The sequence below is a fragment of the Meles meles genome, chromosome 1 (assembly GCF_922984935.1).
Source record: "Meles meles chromosome 1, mMelMel3.1 paternal haplotype, whole genome shotgun sequence".
In the NCBI taxonomy this organism is placed as follows: Eukaryota; Metazoa; Chordata; class Mammalia; order Carnivora; family Mustelidae; genus Meles; species Meles meles.
In genome coordinates, this window is record NC_060066.1 from 124,509,417 (window position 1) to 124,531,075 (window position 21,659).

Consider the following 21,659-nt stretch of genomic DNA (forward strand, 5'->3'; position numbering starts at 1 on the left):
TGTTCAAAGGTTCATTGTGGGACCTTTCAGAGATCTTGGCAAATCTTTGGTCAAGCTAGGGATGTCCCGATGCCCCACGCAGAGATAACAGCAAAGGTACAGATAGCAGCTCACACTTAAAAAGTGGCTTGACATTCTAACTTCACTGGGAAGAGGTTAATGCATGAAAAACATCAAATTGCTCAAGATGGGCAATGGTTGATAGCATTACTAAACCGCTCCTTTTCTTTTCTCTTTTTTTAGGTAAAGGATACTTGCCCCTCCTTCATTGTAATATTTGATGTATTCTTCAGGATTAAAGCAGCAGCTATGTCCTAATGTTCATTCAGTTTTAGGATAACCACAAAGTTTTCATGAATGTGAAATGCTAGTTACACAAATATGAAATGGATCTGTGATGAGGATACTGGGCACACGATATAACAAAGTCCCAAAGGTGCTTCACCTGGGACCTGAGCTTTCCTTCCAGAACATCAGCAAACAGTTCAAAATTAATGTAGCACACCATGCAATTTGCCATATAGCTACACTACCCTGTACATTTTCTTCCTCATTATATAAAACCTAATTAGTTAAAGGGCAATTCAAACGAAACTTTTATTTGGGGGATTTAGAAGTATTAAAGCAAAGGGAAGAAAACAAACAAGCACCGCAGCTCTCTGGATAGCATGAACATGATTATTAATTACCCCTGGGTAGGGAAATGATTAACCTTGTTATTTTCCTCACGATCCAGGTTTCTACAGTAAATGGGTACCGAACAAAATATTTGGATGCTGTCTGGAAAACAACTTTTACAAGGTCTCCAACTGGCATCAAATATTTTCAAGTAAGAAAACATCTCTGGGTTTTCTCTCCAGGCTGATGGATCCCTGCGGGTAGCACTTCCCTTGTTTAACAGTCTTGTCAATTAAATCAAATTAGAGATGAAGTTTTAACTCCAGGATGAAGGCAATGCTCATTATAAGAGAAAACAGGAAAATGGAATATTTCCCTGAAGTAAACCATTATTTCTCATTGAAAGAGGTAGAGAGGAGGGGACAAACTCCTCCATCAATAGTCTATGCTTTATATACCATGAGCTCAATCACTCAAAAGTAATTTAAAGTATACTTGGTTCCCCAGAATGTTTACATTTCTCTTTTGTAGCTATCCTGAGACATATTTTTATTTATTAAAAAATGCCAAGTTGTTTGAAATGGTGTTTCCCGAGGTGATCTCTTATGTCAATGGCTGCCCTACCTTTAATCTCGGACTCATCTGTCATCTCCTTTCTTAAGTGATAATCACCCACACAAAGCTATTTGCACATTAGGCCAGTTCTTATTCTAATTATGGTCTTAATACTGTTTAACATAATTAGTGAAATCACTTGCTTTTCAGGACTAAGGAGCAGATAATATATGCTAGAAGGTAATGATTTGTTTATCACTCTAGCAAAAGCATCCACACCAAACCAACTATTAATTGGCATTATCAGCATCAACAAATGTTCACTTGGATAAAATCGTGACTGTTTACTTCTAAGTATAAGATACATTTTGTATACATAAAAAAATGAAACCTGAATGAATTACTGCCACATTAGGTCAAGTAAAAACAGAGATCACAAGGCTCAAATGACTATAGATCTATTTTGGGATTCATTAATTGCTGACAATACCACCAGTATTTTTTCAGCCATGGCCAAAGCACATAGAAATGACCAAGCTTTAAATCAAGGAACTCAGAAACGGTTGGGAAGCCTATTTCCTAAAAAAATAGACAACATCAGGTACACGTGACCTTAATGGGAAATTTTTTTCAAAAAATATTTTTAGCAGATGATCGGAAAGGATGGCCACTCTGTCCATGCATTTGAACCTTAATACTGGTGTTGACAGTTTGAGATCTATACTGAAACCTATCACGGCTCCAAAATCTTTAGTCGTTGTGTATATAGCATATGTATGTGAACTTATGGTTACATACATCAGTAATTTACATCAATGGTATGTATCATTCACTTTCCTTGAGATATGCTTTGACAATGGGAGTCTCACGGGTTATAATGGCATTGTCTATATACTGGTTGGAATTATGCTGGTTGATTCCTTCTCTGGGATAAAGGGAAAAGCCCTGGCAACCACCCCAACTTAGTTAAAAATTCAAGCAACTCATTCTTCTCTGGCGTATACCTTGGAAACCCATTCCTATGCCCTCTAGAGTAGGCAGCAAGTCATCTCTGTGTGAATTCTTGCCCTTTCGAGAGGAAAGGAATCCACTAGTGCACCCAATGAGCACCTTATGAGCCCACAAAGAAGGAAGGTGCGAATGCCACAGAAGCAGCCCAGAAGATCCTATCCTGTTTGATGGCTTTTATAATCAATCTCTTGACTTTAAAGCCAGCAATCGGCAAGCTAATTGTGTGTGATGTTGGGTGGCTCCTGGCAACTTTGACACCTTGTTTGCTGGAGAAATCTGAGGGAACCCCCACTGCACTCCAAGCAGAGCAGCCAGAGGCATAAGGAAGGCAGGTTACAAACTATCATTTTGTTTGCTAGCGGGTTTTGGTTCCGTATTAAGGAATTAAATTTTCCTAGGCTCCTGATCAAAAAGGTAGATCTACATTTTCCAAAGGCACCACAAAGCATCCTTTCAGGTCACCACTGATTTTGAAATAAAACAAAGCAAAACGAAACTGGAATTTCCTGACTCAGTGTGTAAAAGGTCAACATCTGCTGATGCTCAGAGATGGGGCACGTGGTGGAGGCGGCCAGATGAGATGTTGAGTGAGCAATACAGTCGGTGATCCCATGCGACACACGACCGACACGCAGAACAGAAACACACCCCAGCGCCAAAGAACTACTTTCCATGCATCCATTTCTGAAAATCTGACAGGTCAACCTGCTGGGGCAGCCTCAGCTGCTTCGTCTCAGCTGGCTTCCCCTCGGTCCCCTTTTGTTCTAAGAGGCATATGTAAATGAAATTGTCAAGGCCTGAAAGGAGCCCGCTGTGGGAGGGCTGTGTGTATGTGTACAGGACATACATATATATATATATATATATATATATATACTCACACAATTGGACAAATCCCAGGGGAGATACTAAAGCGGAACACAGAGACTATGAGAGCTGAAGGTTTCCCCTGCGGTCTGCAGCACTGATGCCATTTCAGCAAGATCCTACAGGCCAGGCTGCAGCATTCATTAGGCTGGTATCTGAAAGGAGGGGAACACTACCTCTATTTACAAAGCCGCTGATTTTCATGGCATTTCATGTGCCTCGTGCCTAACAAATCTGCGTCCAGGTCTATTTCCAAGCTTAAGTAAATTGGCTCGATTTGCAGATTGGAAGACCTGACCGTGCATTTATCAGAAGTGGGAAGCTGTTTTATCCAAATTATCAGAGTATTGCGCTGAAGATGGATGTTGGGTATTCAACAACTGCTGTTCATGCTGCCATCACCCTGGGTGGCCCGGCACCCGTGACGAAGTCTGTGACGGGTGAGACCACAGTGAAAACTCTTGTCTTCACGTGCAGTACCTAATCTCTGTCTCCTCAGCACTCTGTTTCGAATGGGTTGGTTATTCAGCAGTCGTGCAAAGGATTTAGGCATCAGAGAGAACGGGTGCGAAATGTAAGAACATGTAAGGTCCTGCTCTGCGAAGCTGTGGGGCATTTCCTTAATGAGCATTTCAGGCTTGGTGTTGGGGTGTCATTGTTTTACGTGTGAATAAGCAGCTACAGCCTGGTTCTCCCACAATGGCCAGGAGAATGCTCTTTGCAATGGTACTGGAGAAATGTTTCGTAGAAGCTTGAAGAGGGATTTCTCTTTCAACCGCTTCTATATTTACTAAGAGATTTCTCCCAGGAATTTCTACTAGCTGGATTCCTAAATTCTGCATATATTTTTTGTACCCAATTCTCTATCACATTTCAACCTAAGTAGTCAGGAGAAGATGGATCACTGTATTTTCAGAGGGAGAAATGGACATACTGATTTTTTTTCTCTTCATTCCCCCAGAAAGACTAATGATCACCAACCTGCCTCTTTCAGGCCTTCACAAAGATTGGAGTGTAATAAATTACTAAAATTCCCTCCCCTTGGTTTCATGGCGTTTTCACTGGGTTCTAATGAATATGCCTAACGTGTTCATTGGTATTCATTCTCTGCTTTTAAAAATTATGGGAGAAATCCATATCCAGTCCTAAGGAGAAAGTTCGATTTGTTGTTGGTTACTAAGTATGGGTAAATAGGACTGTTTATATTTTTGCTAAATGAGCTATGGTTACTTAAGTAATTGCACCTCTTTGAAGGTAGCCTTCATTGGTTAAAAGCAGTCAGGAGAGCCATGGTACTGTGATATCCACAGAGAAGTTCTGCACTGATAATTATTTTATCTGTGCTCTCACCCTATCTGTGCAGAGAACACACACAACAGTTCAATTCACAAGGAAAATACCCTCTTACATCAGAAATGGACACTGGGAAAATAGACCTTAGGAGCTCAACAAGAAAACAAGTCTAGGCTATGGTTTGGTGACTTTTTTTTTTTTACTTACTACCAATACTGGAAATACTGGGGATACCTGGAGAGAGAGAAAACAATAAAGAAAAACTGTTAGCTATTAATACATGCCATCATTAACTTAATATAAACATCTCAGAAACTTAACACTTAATAGCATTCAGGTCATCAGGAAATATGCATGAAAAAGCAAGATATCTATTCATCCATCCAAACCATTTTGCTTTCGTTCTAGAACTCCTGAACTTGGCAGGGTTGGAAAATTAATGCTCAACTTCAACAGCTGGTTCAAGACAAGCTTCATGACATCAAACATTTTGTGCCTGCCTGTAAGGTTAATGAACATTTGTACGTGGTTCAAAACAGATTTTAAGCTAGACTTATGTTCTGGGCACAGAGTGCCAAATATACACCATGTGCACCTGTACACATATACCCACGTAGGCACCAGATCTCTTTAGATGTGTTATGAGATACATATGTTAGCTGCTGAAAGTCATTTGGCCTTTTATTTGATTCATTTCACAGAACTGTCATTTTTAGTCCTCTTTTACATGTCAGATATGTGGATTAAGCTCTGTAATAGAAACTTAACTGAGAAGAATTATTCTTAATTGAGAAGAATAATTCAAGGATACACTAGGTTGTTCATATTGATCATGGACTTCAGCCATTCTCCCAGGTTCTACTTCAACTTACAGTTTGTGTGAAGGTGGTGGGACCATTCAGAATGCAGTGGGCTTAGTACAAGCATGGATAGGAATTTAGTCTGTCCCCTGAAAACTCCCAGCCAAGAGCAGGGGCCCAGGAAGCAGGCTGTCTGGGTTTGAAGCTTTGCTCTTACCCTCACTGACCGCGCGACCTTGGGCAAGCTGCTTATTCTTGGTTTTCTACCTCTTAGGGTTGTTGCAAGGATACACAAATAGATGGATGTAAAGTACTCAAAGTGTTACTTGGCGGGCAGTGTGTACTCTACCTGTCCTTGCTACGGAGTACTTTTATTGATACAGTCGGCCCACCAACCAAGCAACACTATGATAGATATAGCTGAGGGAGACTTGGAGATTTACATCTGCTCCACTAAATTTGGGTCGTGGTGCGGATGGGAGCAGAGGATGGGACTCAGGCAGAAGCGAGTGAGAGCACTGCTTGGCAACGGATCAGCTAGGTGATTTCAGGCAAGCTCCCAGCCTCTCTAGGCCTGTTTCCTCACCACCCGAGAGGGGTTAATAATATCAACTGCATAGGGCTGCTGTGAGGACTGAATGAAATAATCCATAAAAATGTCTGACACATGGTATGTAGCCAATAAGTGATAGCTGTTAATGAGCTGTGCAGCCTTTTCTCCACATCACTGGAGTGTAGCCCTCACAGGTGGTAAACGTAGGAATCATTGAACTTCTATTTTTGTGTTTATCTTTGAACAACTGCCCTCTGCTTGTTTTAACTTTTAACATTTAACATAACGGGTTTAATCACTGTACCTCACTCAGAAATTTCGAGCTGTGTAGTCTTTAAACCCAAAAGCTCTTTTCTTATTTCTTCATAGGGAAGGGAGAAGGAGGAATTAAAGATTACCATGATTTAAAAACAAAACAAAACAAAAAAAAACTTGAGAGGAATAAAATTCTATCTTTAGCTATAAAGTACATTCAAAATCTCTTGATTTTAAATGCACAGAGGTTAGGGTCGTTCAGCTTAATTACTGATCACTCTCCCACCCCCACTGGAAATCTGTTTTAACTCTTGTTCTCTCAGCTGGATTTCAAGCTGAATGCAATCTCTTCAAAGGGCTGCTGAATTCCTGACCCCACACTTCAGCGGACTGTCTTCGATACAGCCTGACAGTGACTTGGTACAGAATCTTTCCTTTTTTTTTTTTTTTTTCTTCCTAAATCCTCTGTTAAGTGAGGTATGATGGCAGCATCACAATTTTAGTATCAACTGCAGAAGCTCCAAAGTTCCCCATGATTGCAAATCCTGCTGCATTGGAACCGCTTGCCTTTTGTAATCCGTCAACGAGAATGGGAGTTAGGGTGGCAGAAAGAGACTTTCCGGGCGTTTTCAAACTTACCCGGAGTTAGAGGGCCATGCATAATGCAAGGTAAAGTTCCAGGCTGTTTGGCCAGATGCAACGGCAAGCCAGCCCGCAAGACTGTCTGATGCAGTACTTGCTGCCGCAGAATGCTCAAGGAAGATGTCGAAATGTTTCCTTCCTTTTGGGACACCAGTGAGGGGAGAAGTGTTCACTGCAGCTCTACAAGCCTCTCGAGGCGAGGCCATTATGAGATCTTATTTTCCTCATGAAGATGTTTTCTATTCCCTAACATTTTGGATGCTTGAAATTCATCCTCTTCCTCATTTTGTGGCTCACAACTTTTTGAGGTGTTGCCAGGTGAGTCCCTTTCTATCCACTGCTGTGAAATGGAAATTGCTTGGAAAAGATTTTTAAACTTTTCATTGGGATAAAGATTTTTGAAGAAGCAAATAACTGAACACCAAGGGATGTCCATTATTATATTTTCAAATGTTATTTTTTTCCCCAAATGGTCCTTGTTGTAATGTTCAAACACCTTGATTTTTTTCCCCTACAGACAACTAAAGAATTTAATAAGCCCACTGTATGCCTTAAAAAGGCTACGAACAAGCCATGAGATGTCTGCCAGATACCTAAGGAATAGGACAAGAATTCATTTCATGAAAGGTGGGTTTCTTTGGGGGTCTTGGGGGGAATGCATCAATGAATGTAATTCCATCTGACAACAGAGACAACGCCTATAAACCATGGTAATGAAAGTCAGATTATGCTCAGGGAAACTCTAGACACACATTGGCAGGTTTGTTTGTTTTTGTTTTTGTTTTAACATTCTCTGTGAAGTGACAAGCATTATGTAAACAATATTTTTACCTTTAAAACTGAGCTTGGAGGTTATCTCTTCCCTTCCTCTTCATCTCCCAGATGTGAATTAGCCACTCCCTGTGATTGCACACCTCCTTGGTAGGGCTCCCTGAGAAACTTACCAACTTACATTTATAATTGTTTGTGTTTGTCTGAGAGGTCTGAGGGGCAGTCACCATGTCTCATTCTTTTCTGTATTTCTAGTATCTTCCCGGGACAATGCCTGATACAGAAGAGCTCCTCGAGTGTATTTGAGCAAAACTTTATCACTGGTAATCAAGAATTTTCTATCCTCCTGAAAATATTTTTGGCCATGGTATGATCTTGTCCCATACAAAATGTTTCACTGAAACATTTCTGAGTTCAGTATGAGTAGATATGTTTGTTCCCTCTGAACATTTCCTCCACTCCGATAACCAGAGTTATACAATGTACAGATACCCCTCACAACTTTGCCTTCCAGGAAGTCAAGAGACTCAAAAATGCAACCTGGAGCTCAACTGGGTAAACTCACTTCCTATTTGGCTTATTTACCTTCTATTCCTTCTCTCACATCTTCTTTTTAAACTCCTATTTGGATATTCTTATTTGTATTTGTCTTTTTCCCTAAGCCACCTCGGGGGGAAATACAGATGTGGGGTCTAAAGCATATTCAAATCTGGGAGCTCTCTTTGAGAAAAAGAATATTAACTTTAAAATATAAAATTAAATATGAAATTGATTTTTTTTTAAGTTTAGAAGGATCCTAGGAGGAATCCTGAAATTTAAGCTTCTTAGGTGAAATCCTACTCTGAAACAATCTCAAAAATACTCGTGAAAGATAAAGAAATGGTATAGGTAGAAGGGAAGCAGGATACCAGATAAGTTAATTCAGAAAGAGTCATTTAAAAATGAAGAGCAGAAAGGGAATTAAGCAATAATCTCATCAAGCCCTCCACTTTACCAAAGAGGAAACTGAAGGGTCGAGCAGAAGCAAGAGCCTTGTCCAAGTTACACCTTTCTATTCAACATTGGAAGAGGTAATTCCCAGTTCTTGTCTGCTGAGACACTGCTCAACTTGCACAGAGGAAATAAAGCCCAGGTATGCATGAACTTCACCAGAAGGTTCTGTAGTACATGGCACATGAGTTTAATACTACTGCTTCTTCTAGAAGAGATATGGTACTTCAATCAGAGATGCACACACATGTTGAATATGCCAAAGGGCTTTGTGTGCTAAAAGAATGAGCGGGTGTTCAGTGTAAATGCTCTTTTGGTTAGTTCCTCCTCCACTGGCCCTCCCCACTCCTATATTTATTTTAATGTTTGTTTTGAAGGAATTCTGCTGCAATTAAGAGGATGAGAACTTAGCAGAATTATATAATTGTTTTCTTCTCTTTCTCCTACTTCTTGCTATTTTACTAACTCTCCCACCAAGTAAATGGCTAAAGGGGGCCCAGTTAGGCAATGTGATGGCGATCTCAAAAATAAACATCCTAATCTTCTGAAGCAGATTGATGCAGGGCTAAAAGCCATAACTCCTTCTGAGAATCAAAGCAAAATCAGCAGATTTTCATGGAGGATATCAGAAGGGACACAGATTTGGTATGCCTCAAACTGAGAGGAAATATTGCCCCTGTTGTGATAGATGGCTTGAGAAAAAGCCCATCAAGTAGATGACTAGGTCTTCAGAAGAAACCAGGCTATAGCCATCAGGACCTAGAACTCCAAAAAACCCAGTTGAAGAAGAGGTGGGTGATGAGGAAGAAAACATTCATATTCATTCATATTCTGCAGCATCATTCATATTCTGGAGAATATTTTCCAATGTCCTTCCAGCCCTGGTCCTTGGTCCCACTGTGTTAATAGGAGGTATAGTGAGCTGTCTACTAGGAACTTGAAAGTGAAGGGAAATAAAGTTGCCTTCATAGAACTGTACCATGAAACCAATATATAAATGATCCAATCAAAGACAGCTAAAGTCATCTTACAACAACAGAAGGGGTCTAGGACCTAAGTGTATGTGACAGACTTGGCAGAGGCGACATCAGCCTGAGGTAGCCTATTGACATACGTGAAGAACAGGAGAACAGCCAATGAGAAGGAGGAAGCATAGAAAGAGGAGCATTGGGCTAGCATTGTCTCAGGAAGAGGGAGGGGTACCCTGTGAGCTCTCAGACCTCAGTGTTCTGTTGGCATTAGGAAGGCTTACTGTGTGATAGGATGGGTGTGTCAGGATGTTTCAGCCTCATGTTATTGGCTTTCGAGTCATATAAATTTCCCGTCCCATGCTCACCAAGCAACCTTCTGATTATTATCTGGCTCTGCGAAGAGTTTTAATTACAAGGGAGAGAATACACACTGGTCATAAGAACTTAACTATTCTGAATACCATCACAGTTGTTTCATGTTCTGGATGAATAAATCGGGATTTAGACACAACTTATCTCCCTAGATTGTTGCTGTCTCTAAAGGGAGAATTTACTCACCAGGCTGGGTTGAGTCCATGGTGTTAGATCTCAGTGAAATTGTCATGACAGCAGCATCTCACTTTACTGTGTGCTTACTATGTGCCTGCCTCTGTTCTAAATACCTGAAGTGTATGAATCGATTTAATTTTTATGACAACCTTATGAGGTCAGCACTCAGGTTTATTTTACAGATGGGGGAAACTCAAACACAAAGAGCTTGCCCAAGGTCGTCTCTATCAGTTGAGAAGGAAACTGAGATTTGAATCTAGAGGTCCAGGTTCCAGAGCTTGAGCCTATAACCACCACTCTATACTATCCCTTAATTTATGGTATTTATCTCCAATCTTCAAAACATAAAAACAAACAAAAAAAAGATTCTGAAAACTGAAAAGTTTTTCTCCTTTTTTCCCCTAAAATTCACCTGCAGCACAAGATACCATGCTCTGAAATAATTTGGTGGCAAAACATGACTGGGAGGAGTATGAGGTGAGAATAATCACAGGTTTGTTGCAGAAATATTACAATGTTTGATTAAGTGGCGCTACGTCATATTGTGCTATGGGTATGGGTAAATTATGCATCTACAATATATGTATTATGAAATCCTAACAATTTTGAATTCCAAATTATACCTGGTTCCATGAGCTTCAGATAAGGACTGTGGATTGGTGGTTGTACATGAATAATTTGGTATTCTGGTTTTAGATATTGGGCCAGCAGCTGGGGTCCTACACCTGAGGAAAGTGCTCTGAGTGGAGAGCACTCTGTTATTGTGCTGATAGAATTGGGGTTCTGAGTTTCAAAGGATGGTGGGCAGAGCCTGACAGTGCTCAAGTCACTTGAGGCCATGAATGCCATTTGGGGAGGTCTGTGAAGAATAGCCACCCATGAGCAACCATGAAAAAAAAGTGAGTCTTTTCCCCATTTTGTTTCCTCCAAGATAGCTGACTGACTCTTCCTGTCAGAGATTGAAGACCCTTGTGTTAGAGCTCCTGAGCCGTGAAGACCACACATTCCAGGAAACACGGGAAGATGGATGGGAGGTCAATGTACCCATGTGCACATTACAGCATTATTTAGGGGGACTTATTCACTCATCAAATAGTTGATCCCACAGACATTTATAAAGGCCAGTAATACAGCATGGTTCAGTTCTCCAATTGCTAACATTTTAGCTCTTGAAGTCAGGTAGACTGAAGTTTAAATCTTGTTCTGTAATGCATTCGCTGTGAGACCTTGGGACAACTTACTTATTAATCTTTGTGTGGCTGCATTTCCTGATCTGTCAAATGAGGATAAAAATAGTACATACCCCATGAGGACCGTTGTAAGGATTTAATGTAAGAAAGCACTTAAAGCCCTTCACAGAGTATAAGAGTCAGTGGTAAACTTAATAAATAGAAGCTACTATTATTGTTATTATTATTACAATTTTGGTTATAGAAAGTCAACCAATTATAAATGTGCATACACTCTCAAGAATCTAGAGTGAAAAGAGCAATTGGTTTTGCCAGGGAGGGTCTAGGTAGGCTGCACTAGAGGAGCAATCTTGAAAAAGGAGAATTATAATAAAGAGTGAGAGAAAGGCAATTGGAGATTGTAGGATAAATCCAGTATCCGGCATGTTGACTTTGAGATCTTCATAGACAGTTGGAAAAATCGGTCTGGATTCACGAAAAGGATTCCAGGCTGTAATCGACTGATTACTATTAAGCCAATGTCACTAAACTAAAACCACAGGAACTGAAGAAAAGGACGAAGAAAAAAAAACTGTAGACTGAGAACAGGCGGTGTGGAGAGCTTGAAAATTTGAAACAAGCGCAGACAGGGAGCCTTTGAAGGCAAAAAAATAACAAGCAGAAATCCAGGAAGAGAAGTAGGAGAAATCAGGTTTAGAGAAGGCTGACTTATTTAAGCAAATGTCAAAAGGTTCAGTGGAGAACAGAGGAAGTCACTGAACTTTAATCTGAAAAGCAATCCGGTGCAAAGTGCAGTCCTAGAAGTCAAGACATACGTGGGTCCAAACCCTCCTTCTCACCCTGACTAGTGGTGGAAATCTTAAACAGGGTACTTGAGCTCAGCAGTCAGCAGATTCCACGTCTATAAAATGAAACTAATGGCATCTATAAGAGTGTTGTGAGTTAAGAATGAACTAATGCATGTAAAGCACTTAGGATATTGTCTGGATAATGACATACACATGAGCACACCTGGGAAAATATAAATTGGTCAATGCGAATTTAATACGAGAGAAAATAATAGAACGATCATCAAATTACTTTCCATTACTCAGAGGAGCCCTAGATATTGTGTAACAATTCGAGTTGGGTTTCTGAACAAATAATGTCAATGCCAGACCAATTTAATTTTCTCTCTTTGAAGAATATTAGACTGTGTAGGTAAGAAGAAAGTGAAAGATTGAATACAGTGGAACTGGATGGGCTTTCTGTCTATCTTCATGACATTTCTGTCACTAGGCTGTAGAAATTGCTTAAAGCAGAATGTCCCTGAAAGAGTGTTTTATAGAAAGTTATTAAGTGTTCTATGAACATTTATGTTTGGGAAACACAGAGTAAAATAAGTTACTTTACTATAGGATTCTCAAATGTTTTTTAATAAGGTAATATGAAAGTCATAGAGTCATTATAGTTTATAGCGTTTTCCAAACTTCTTTGCCATGGAATCTTTAAAAGGTCATATAACCCACCTTTGGAAGCAGAGGTGTAGATAATATTATAGTATCTTTCTTAGAGTTATAATTCCTAAAGTTTGATTGTTGAGTTTTCAGTATATATATGTAGAGAAATATTGTGTATTACTCCACAAGGACCGGAAATTTAAAAAAGGTGTTACTTAATACTTTTATTCAGGAGCTGGACAATAGCAATCAAGTGAATCATAGTGAAGCATGAAGTTGGACAGAGTTGCTATCTACTTGGAAGACAGAAATGAAATTCAAAGACACTGTGAATATTATCAGAAATAGAATGAAGATCAACAGGGAGAAGAAAGATTTCTTACAGAGAAAATATAAGCTTTGTAGAAAAAATAAGGAAAACATTTTGATACACACACACACACACACACACACACACACACACATACACAGACCAAGAAAACACAATGGGTCTTGAATAAAAAGCATGGTGTATAAAGATATAATCACAAGAGTTATTACTTCTGCCTCTGACAAATCTATTGTATTGAAAAACATAGGGACATGTGATATGTCTCACAGATTATAGTGATGGCTCTACTTTAGAATACTGGGGCTCTACATTCTTTTTTCCTGGCTCTATACATTCCTTACAAAAGTGGCCTTGGAGTGCTCTGGAATTCAGGATTTCCAAAGTCCTACCATTCACAGCAAAGTCCCGGTTTAGGGTACCTCTGAGTGCTGGGTTAATTGTCTGTGAAGGGAGATCTTCTAAGTTCCTGGTTTAATGAAGTTCTCTGAGTTCTTCTGCTAAGAGTGGGCAGGAACTGACCTTCCTATTGAGAAATGATCCTGGCTACTGAGATTCTGCTAAATCAAGAGATTACCCAGAATGCATGGCATTTCTAGACAATTGAGGAGTTGATGTTGAGGGTGAAGAGATTGTAGCCACGCTTTTTATACCTCTTAGGTTTTGTATTCTTGTATTAGGATAAGGCATATACTACGTGATCCTCTTAAATAACTGACTTGTGATGTACCACCTGGAGTTGTGTGTGTGTACGTGTGCACACAAGCATGTATGCTTGTGTGTAAGAAAAAGCTGGCATGAAACGAGAATCATAAGAGTGCCAGAAGTCCCATGTTGGCTGACATTTCCACACTAAAAAATTAGAAGACTTCTAGGGCAAGCAACCCAGGAAGAGACAAGAAAATCTTATTATATGAAGTGGAATTTGATGATGTTAATATGGAGAAAAAAGAAACTGGGGTCAATATAGCTCTTTTGCTACTTAAAGAGAAAAAGCTTACTGGAAATGACAAGATACTCAAGAAATCAGTGAACTACTAAAAAATAGGTCTTATAACAATTAAAACTGTCCAATAATGAAGAAGCATGTCTTATGAAAAAAAAGTCCTAAAATTAAAATTATTTTTGAACACTTAGTTTGTGACAGGTGTTATGGTGAACACATTACATGCAGTAGCCTGCTCAATTCTCTTAAAATCCCTAGGAGGTGAGACTTGCTATTATTCTCGCATTACAGATGGGAAACTGAGTGCTGGAGAGGTTAGTTTGCTTTTTCAAGATCACACAGCCAGTGAATAGATAAACTGTATTTGAACCTGTAACCTGTGTTCTAAGCCACTGAATTGCTTATTTTCATCCTCAGACACTGAAAGCACAGTCTGATGTATCAGAAATTTAGTTTAAGGAGTTCTTGTCATTGTAAGGTTTTTCCACTGCAAGGCTCTTTCATCTCTGAAATCTTTTATCTAATTTCTGCCATGTTGAAGACTGGAACATTGACTTGAGCCTCCTTGGGCATTGTGTCCCTCTGTCACCTTCGTATTTTAAAAAAGATGGGAAAAAGTCTAAAAGTCTGGAAAAGGCCAGTAAAAACTAAGGGATAGATGGGCAGTGGAGACCACAAAGAAAATTGCAAGAGGTTGCATTTCTTTGGCCAGGGAGTAATTGGTGATCTTCTCCAATATGCAAAAGATGTGGGATACATCATTCCCATGGAGAATATAACAAAAAACCCACTGCAGTGAAAAAGCTCGGATGGTGCAAGAAGGGGTCCCCGGTGAAGATGTCTTGAAGTACGCAAGCTTTTGAAGCTCAGTTATGGGTTGAAGAACTGTTATGTGAGAATCGGAGCCAACGCAGCTGGAGTTCGGCCTCACCTGCCTTTCTGGTCACCTTGACAAGTTGATTGGCCCTGAGGTTGAACCAGAATGCTAACAAGAGTTTGTGAACCTTCCTCCATTCCGTCCTGTCCCCCTAAAGAAGCAGCAGGCGCTGAAAATGAAATCGGAGCTACTTCCACTTAGGAAAACCTTTAAAGTAAACGCGACAAGTGTGGTGATGGGGATTCTTGGTAGTCAGGCACAGGGGCTCGCAAACAAATAACCTCATGATCCCTTCTGAATTCATGAGTCTATGGCCCTGAACAACCAAGGACAGCCCAGAGTCTCTGTTAATAAAATCGCCTTGAAAAATCAACGTTTCTGCTCAACAGAGCTTTATGTATTAATTTTAGGAGCTAGACTGTCTGTTTTTTTTCTTTAACACAGAAAGAAATGGAATCCCCTTACAAATAGAGATTTTTTTAATCTTTTGAAGAATAGTTTTTTCTGCTTCATAGAAATTTTATCATAATTTCATGCCCCCATACTTCATGGCTTGTTACTCGCTCCATTACTCTTACATTTAACTTGATAAGGTCCTGGTTCTTGTGATATTAGTTTTTAGGTTTTGGCTTCTCACAGCTGCTGCTTTGAAGTACCTGATAACATTCTCAGCCTCACAAAGAGCCAGTGGCTTTTTTTTTTTTTAAAGATTTTATTTATTTATTTGACAGAGAGAGATCACAAGTAGGCAGAGAGGCAGGCAGAGAGAGAGAGGAGGAAGCAGGCTCCCCGCGGAGCAGAGAGCCCGATGCGGGGCTCGATCCCAGGACCCTGAGATCATGACCCGAGCCGAAGGCAGCGGCTTAATCCACTGAGCCACCCAGGCGCCCCGAGCCAGTGGCTTTTTAAGCCCTCATTCTCCCACTGCTCACTGTCTTGCTATTTCTGTTACTTCTCACTTCATGGGTATATTCTCAACCTCACCCTTTCTCTACTTTTGAAAGAGGGCAAACCTTGGGCTTTCATAAGTGTTTAATGGGTCCCTCCATGGAATTGGGGAGTTTATTCTGGAAATAATCATGTCTTTCCCTGAGCATGTCAGAGCATGTCTTCCTCTGGATCTTCAGGGATTTTAGTGGGGTGCACAGGGGTGGTAATGGGGTATCTCTTGTCGTTCCTGGAAGCACAAATAAGGCCTGTGCTCTTTTCACATGAACTCAGACATTCCTTTACATTTCTTTCTTTCTTTTTTTTTTTTTTAAAGATTTTATTTATGTATCTGACAGAGATAGAGATCACAAGTAGGCAGAGAGGCAGGCGGGGGGGGGGGGGGGGGGGGGAAGCAGGCTCCCTGCCGAGCAGAGAGCCTGATTTTGTCCCAAGCCAAAAGCAGAGGCTTAACCCACTGAGCCTCCCAGGTGCCCCAGACATTTCTTTTCTTAATGTAGTACCTGCAGGCCTACACCGTCACGCTTAGTATCAAAAGGTGGCTCTACTAACAGGATCCAAGCCAGGCATGACTTCAACAGCTGGCATTGGAAAAAGCCAATTAATTCATCGACCGAAGTTAGGCCGTAGTGAAAACCGGACGGGGAAGCATCTTCTGGACAAAACATCCCTCAAGTTACCCAGTAGGGGAAATGGGATTAGAAACATTTAGAGAATTTCTGGATTTGCCTATGGCTAAAATTAAGTTCCCATTGGGAGTTTTGAAGGCTGTTGTTATTTTAATAGGAAGTTAATTTGGGGAGGAAAGCAAACATTTCCTGTTTCATCCACTTAGAAAAAAATGTCTCCTGATTTCCATCATTTCCCAACACATTTGATGTGAATGTTGGAAGACTGAATTTAACAGATGATCCAAGTGTGAAAATGTGCTTACAAGTGGTGAAATAGAGACTAAAACTTTAGCTGCATTTTGAAGAGGAATAGGATAGCCGTAAGAGGAACAGCACAATTTCAAGTGAAATTGAGAGGAACTGTCAGCTCATCTTGCACAGAATATGGTGTTAGAGAGCAAAGTTACTCACAGGTATTTGCAGTGCCTTTGGGGATGGGGAGATACGAGCCTGGACTCCAAGGTCGGCCCTGATAATTCTTCTTGCATTTCCCACAGTCTGGACCTGTGGTGTTGTGCTCACATTCACAGGTCAGTTTGCTGTTGTCATACACACACACAGTGGCGTGGAGATTACATTTGCACCTAAGCAGGAGAGAGACAAGAGTTCACTGTAAGTCAAGTTAGTCTTAGCGATCACGATCACGGAAGCTTTACCCATCTATCTCCTGGGGTGGTGGCTCTTACACCCCACAGTGGTTGCTACATAGAAGCTCTGGGCAAAATGGAGATCTGCAGGCCCCACCCTTAGAATCTTTCAAGAAGGGGGAAGAGGTGGGGTTAGGATAAGGTCTGTCTCATCCCACCCTTCAAGGAATCCCAATACTAGTCACTCTGTTCAGTAGGGGCCTGAAGGTCCCATAAGACAATCATACTACAAAATCAAGGGTTTCCCAACAGGTGTCCAAAATATTGCCGCCAGTGAGCAGTTTTCTTGTGGTATTAGCAATCTATGACAATTTTATTTGGATTTGAAGAGCAATGTTATCTTCTGTTTTTCTTTAAACCGGAAAGACAATTCTTATTTGTTTAAAAGGAAAGATAACCATGAAGACAATTTGCTGTTTAGGCTTATTTTATAGACCCACACAGATCATAATCATAGAACCCACATTCCGGGCTCTAAAATGATATTACCCCAGATCAAAAGCTTTTCCCACCAAGGCCTCTAATCGATCTGAATAGTCCTTAGATTTCCTAGTCACAGCAAATAAGGTAATTACAAGTTTTTTACAAATGCTCCAAATGACTCAGATAAAAGATGCTTAGAAGCCTAGAAAATAAATAAAGACTATATGTGGCAGGGGTTTGAGGTCATTAGCAAATGTCTTGCCTTCGGTGCCTGTGAAGAGAGCTGTGATATATGAGAGGCAACAATGGAATATGCAATTTCCACAAAAATACATTCCCCTACCCAAAGTCTTGCACTGTAAAATTGCAAAGGCCAACTGGATATTTGTTGAGGTAGCAAGTTATAAATTGTAACACCCCAAGCAGAGGCCACATCCTCTGGGAAAGTAAAACCTAGGTTGACAGGATCACCATGACCAGAGGCCAGAATGGTGTATGCAGGAAGCAGTGTGTCCACACACACAGGAAAACTAAGACACCTGAGACGGGGGATAAAGGATCAAGACCTGTCAGAGTTGGAATCTGAAAATATTATGTGTGTGTATGTGTCTGTCTGTAGATGTGTGTGCATTTTTAAACTAGTCCTGCCTCATCTAGAAACTAGGACAAAAATATAGAAAGCCAAATTTCATAAAAAACAAAGAAAGGTTGTAGGGTTTTACATTTGCTCTCCTTTGTGGGGAATATCATGGATTGGAAAAAGTAACAGCAGTCTTTCTTAGGTAGGAAAATAAGATTCTTTAAGAAAGGATGCTGGTTTCTATAATGTCTGTATAGCAACATGCAAGTTTCTGTCTTGTGCATGGATGATCTGTTTGGAACACTGATCCAAACTTATGGCAAGGAAGTGAAGGACAGGCTAAGACTATTACTGAGAGCTATTGGCCTCTCTTCTAACTAAAAGGTGTAGCCCCTAAAGTAATTCCCACTCCCCACCCTCAAACCTTCCTGGATAAGATCACACTTCTTCATCAGGGGTCTGCTACAATTTGCAATACTTGCAGCTAAACTCTGTCCGCCCTCTGTATAGTTGTAAATTGTAATAAGCTGAAAGGCTACTATTTAAACAATACCTATTCAATTTAGACAAATAAACAGAACCTTTAATATTAACACACATGCAGTCTTCTAAAAAGATAAGAGAAAAATAATTCAGTTAAGTGAAATAGACAGTGTTTAATTATGAGCTAGGTCTTATAACATTCTCCTCTATGCAGGGAGTCACTTGTATTAAGTTGCTTGTGAAAGGATCTTTCCCCTTCCAACATTAGCACCTTTATTTATGGGTGTGTTTTTATATATGGAAGATGTTAGAAATCTAGGTGACAGAAGCACCAACTTACACTGATGTAGCACCCTATCTGCTGTTAAAAATTCCAAATGAGGAAATGAACAACATGACCCCAAAGAATATGCTTGTTTCATATGGGAAGACCAAGAATGCAAGTAGTAATTGTAAATTGGATTAAATATCCTTTAACTGTTAATACTTTCATACTTGAAGTCACTTCCTGAGTTACAGGCAATTTCCATTTTAAAAGCTCTGTATTTGCTGAGAAAATATTCTTTGGCTAACAAAAGAAGGTGAAAGGAAATTAGGTGACTGTTTCATCTTATTTCTCTCAGATTTCTTCCAATTAATGGTTCATCTTCACCTGTCCAAAAGCTAATCATTTAAGGCTCAATTCAGTTCACTCTTTCCTGCCATCTACTCTGCTCACTGTAGACACACTGAGCTCTATCTTCTGATTTCCTTAAATGATTCTGTGTATTAGGTTTGGTTGGTTTTTACTTAAAAGCTCTTTAAGCTTTTAAAATGTGGACTCATTGCATAAATCTCTCTCATCCTAAGGGCCCAACTTGGACTCTGGTATTCTTTTCCAGCTACCTCTTTTAACACTCTCCTCTTCTTTCTTGAAGTTCCTATACCTGCATTTTCTATTTTCTCATCTTCTACTCACTTTCTTTTTCTCACCAACCATGGCCTCTCTTGCCAAGATCATCCATGACCTCTTTGTTGAAAATCCAATGGATAATTTTCTTTGTCTTATTTGATCTCCCGATGGCATTTGAATCTGTGGACCACTCCCTTTCTCCTGACACTTTGTCCTTGGTGGATTCTCAAGCTCATTTTCAGAACCCTCTTCATCTTTGTGTTCTCTTTATGTGCTCTTCTTGGGGTCCTGGCCCAGCACTGTCAGCCTACATAACTCTCTTAGAATATTTTATTTTATTTATTTCAGAGATGGAGAGAATACAAACTGGGGGTGGGGGCAGAGGGAGAGGGAGAAGCAGACGCCCTGCTGAGCAGGGAGCTGATGTGGGGCTCGATCCCTGTACCCTAGGATCATGACCTGAGCCGAACTGAACCACCCAGGTGCCCCTCTTTGTACACTTTTAATATAGGTTGTCCCTTCAATTTCCTCTGTGGTCCTTAAAGCCTTTGAGTTATACCAAACTTACATTCTAAAGCAAACTTCCATAATCTTTCCCTACCCTGAAATAATAAGCATATGCAAAATAAGCTTAAACATTTGAAAACATTTTAGGAAATTCAGAAATTCTCTGTTAACCATAGGGATCCATAGAACCACTCCTTCCATTATTACCGGGTCAAGATATTCTGATTGACATGTAGCTAAATCCTCTATCTACATTTCCATCATGGAGCTCTCTCCTGGGCATGTGAAACTCAGCAGATGGCAAACTGCATTCTGGGCTTCCCTCTCCTACTCCTCCTTCTGAGGTTTCTGTCTTAGTAAATTCATCACCTTTCAGGCAGCTGGTTGAGAATGCCTCCCTCTTTCTTTCCTATCATATCTAACTTGTCATTGCTCCATCTCTCACCAAGTTCTGAGATCCCTCCTCTCCTAGTTGAGATCTCCAACATCTTAGACCGCTTTATTACAATGGCCTCTGAACAGAGCTTACTCCTTAGCCCAGTCTCAACACAAGAGTCAAAATATCCTTTACACAAAAAAATTGGGGTTCCTGACTTAGAATCATTAAAAGACTTGTCACTTTTCTCAAAATAGAGTCCAAACTCTATGACTCCAAGAAGGGACTCCAAGTCCCTTCTAAGTCCTCCCTATTCCAGTCTCATCTGTACCACTAGCAACACTACTCATTTTGTCACACTTTGCCTTCAGATAATCTTATAAGCTGTTCCTTCTGCCTGGAACATTCTACTCTACTACCTCTACATCTGCAAAATACCTACCACTCAGGTGTCAACTTATAAATTTCAGTGCCTGGCTCCTAAATGACATTCAAAAACCATCCACTGGTCAACTATCTGAGTGCTTCTCTGACCCACCAGTATGCCTTTCCTATGTGCTCCTGTGACCCTGGCAAGGCCAGTCGTGTGATAAAGTGATCTCTGTCTTAGACATAGACCGTGTTGTCATTGCTTCTTCTTCTCTCACCTTTCCTGGAGTGTCAATGCCTGGAAGTAGCAGTCATGTTTGCCTTACTTAGTGCAACATTCCAGCACTTGTCAGAGTGCTAGGTACATGGTAAGTACCTAAAAAATATTTGGCTGATAAACAAATGATTAATAAGCAAGTAGACTCTCTGAAAGCGTGAACATCATGGATCTGTCCTACTATGTCTAGCATGGTAATGGACTAAAAGTAGAGAATTAATAGGTATTGTACTCAATCAAACACTCCATGACATATGCTGAAAACTGCCACGTGCCCTTATCATTGGTTTTCATAACTGATGTTGTGATGGGCAAAGGGAACTCTATAAAATTGGTAAGACTTTGTAAACACTATTTAATTTAAACTCCAGAACATTTGTCAAATGCCCGAAACCTAACAGAAGAAAAAAATCCCTGAAATACTCAGGAAAGTAACACAGTTTAGAGGAGAGGGGGAAAAAAAAAGTAGATTATTTGTGTGATATAATTATCCTGGAATGTGCATCCTTCGGCTTCAACTTCTCATTCAGGGATGACCACCCTGGTTCAGGCAGTTTGGCAATGTTGCTTGGGCCTGGTGGACATTGGAACTTCCTCAGCAGTAAATCTGCTGAACCAGCCCAGCTTTGGGCTGTCTTTCCTCCATCCTTGTGACAACTGTTGTGCCTGGGCTGAGCCCGTGAAAGTGGACACCGAGGTATCACATCGCTGCTCCGTATTGGGAAATGGCTCCCTTTCATTACCCCCAGCTCAGGCCGTTCGCCTCATTCCAATCAGATGCTGAAATTCTTTATTTAGAGTCCCTGCCAGAGTGGGTTTTCCTCCAGCAGG

General features: G+C 40.4%; 1 protein-coding gene across 5 annotated transcripts in view; it reads right to left on the reverse strand.

Annotated features, from left to right (window-relative positions):
• NTNG1 (netrin G1) overlaps positions 1 to 21,659 on the reverse strand; it is a 352,694-nt gene that overhangs the window by 68,494 nt on the left and 262,541 nt on the right. For all 5 annotated transcript variants that reach the window (XM_045984841.1, XM_045981917.1, XM_045984011.1 and 2 more), the window contains exons 4-5: positions 16,686 to 16,858; positions 4,552 to 4,578 (exon numbers count right to left, since the gene is read on the reverse strand). In XM_045984841.1, coding sequence (XP_045840797.1) covers positions 4,552 to 4,578; positions 16,686 to 16,858 — 200 coding nt within the window. The remainder of the gene's footprint in view (positions 1 to 4,551; positions 4,579 to 16,685; positions 16,859 to 21,659) is intronic.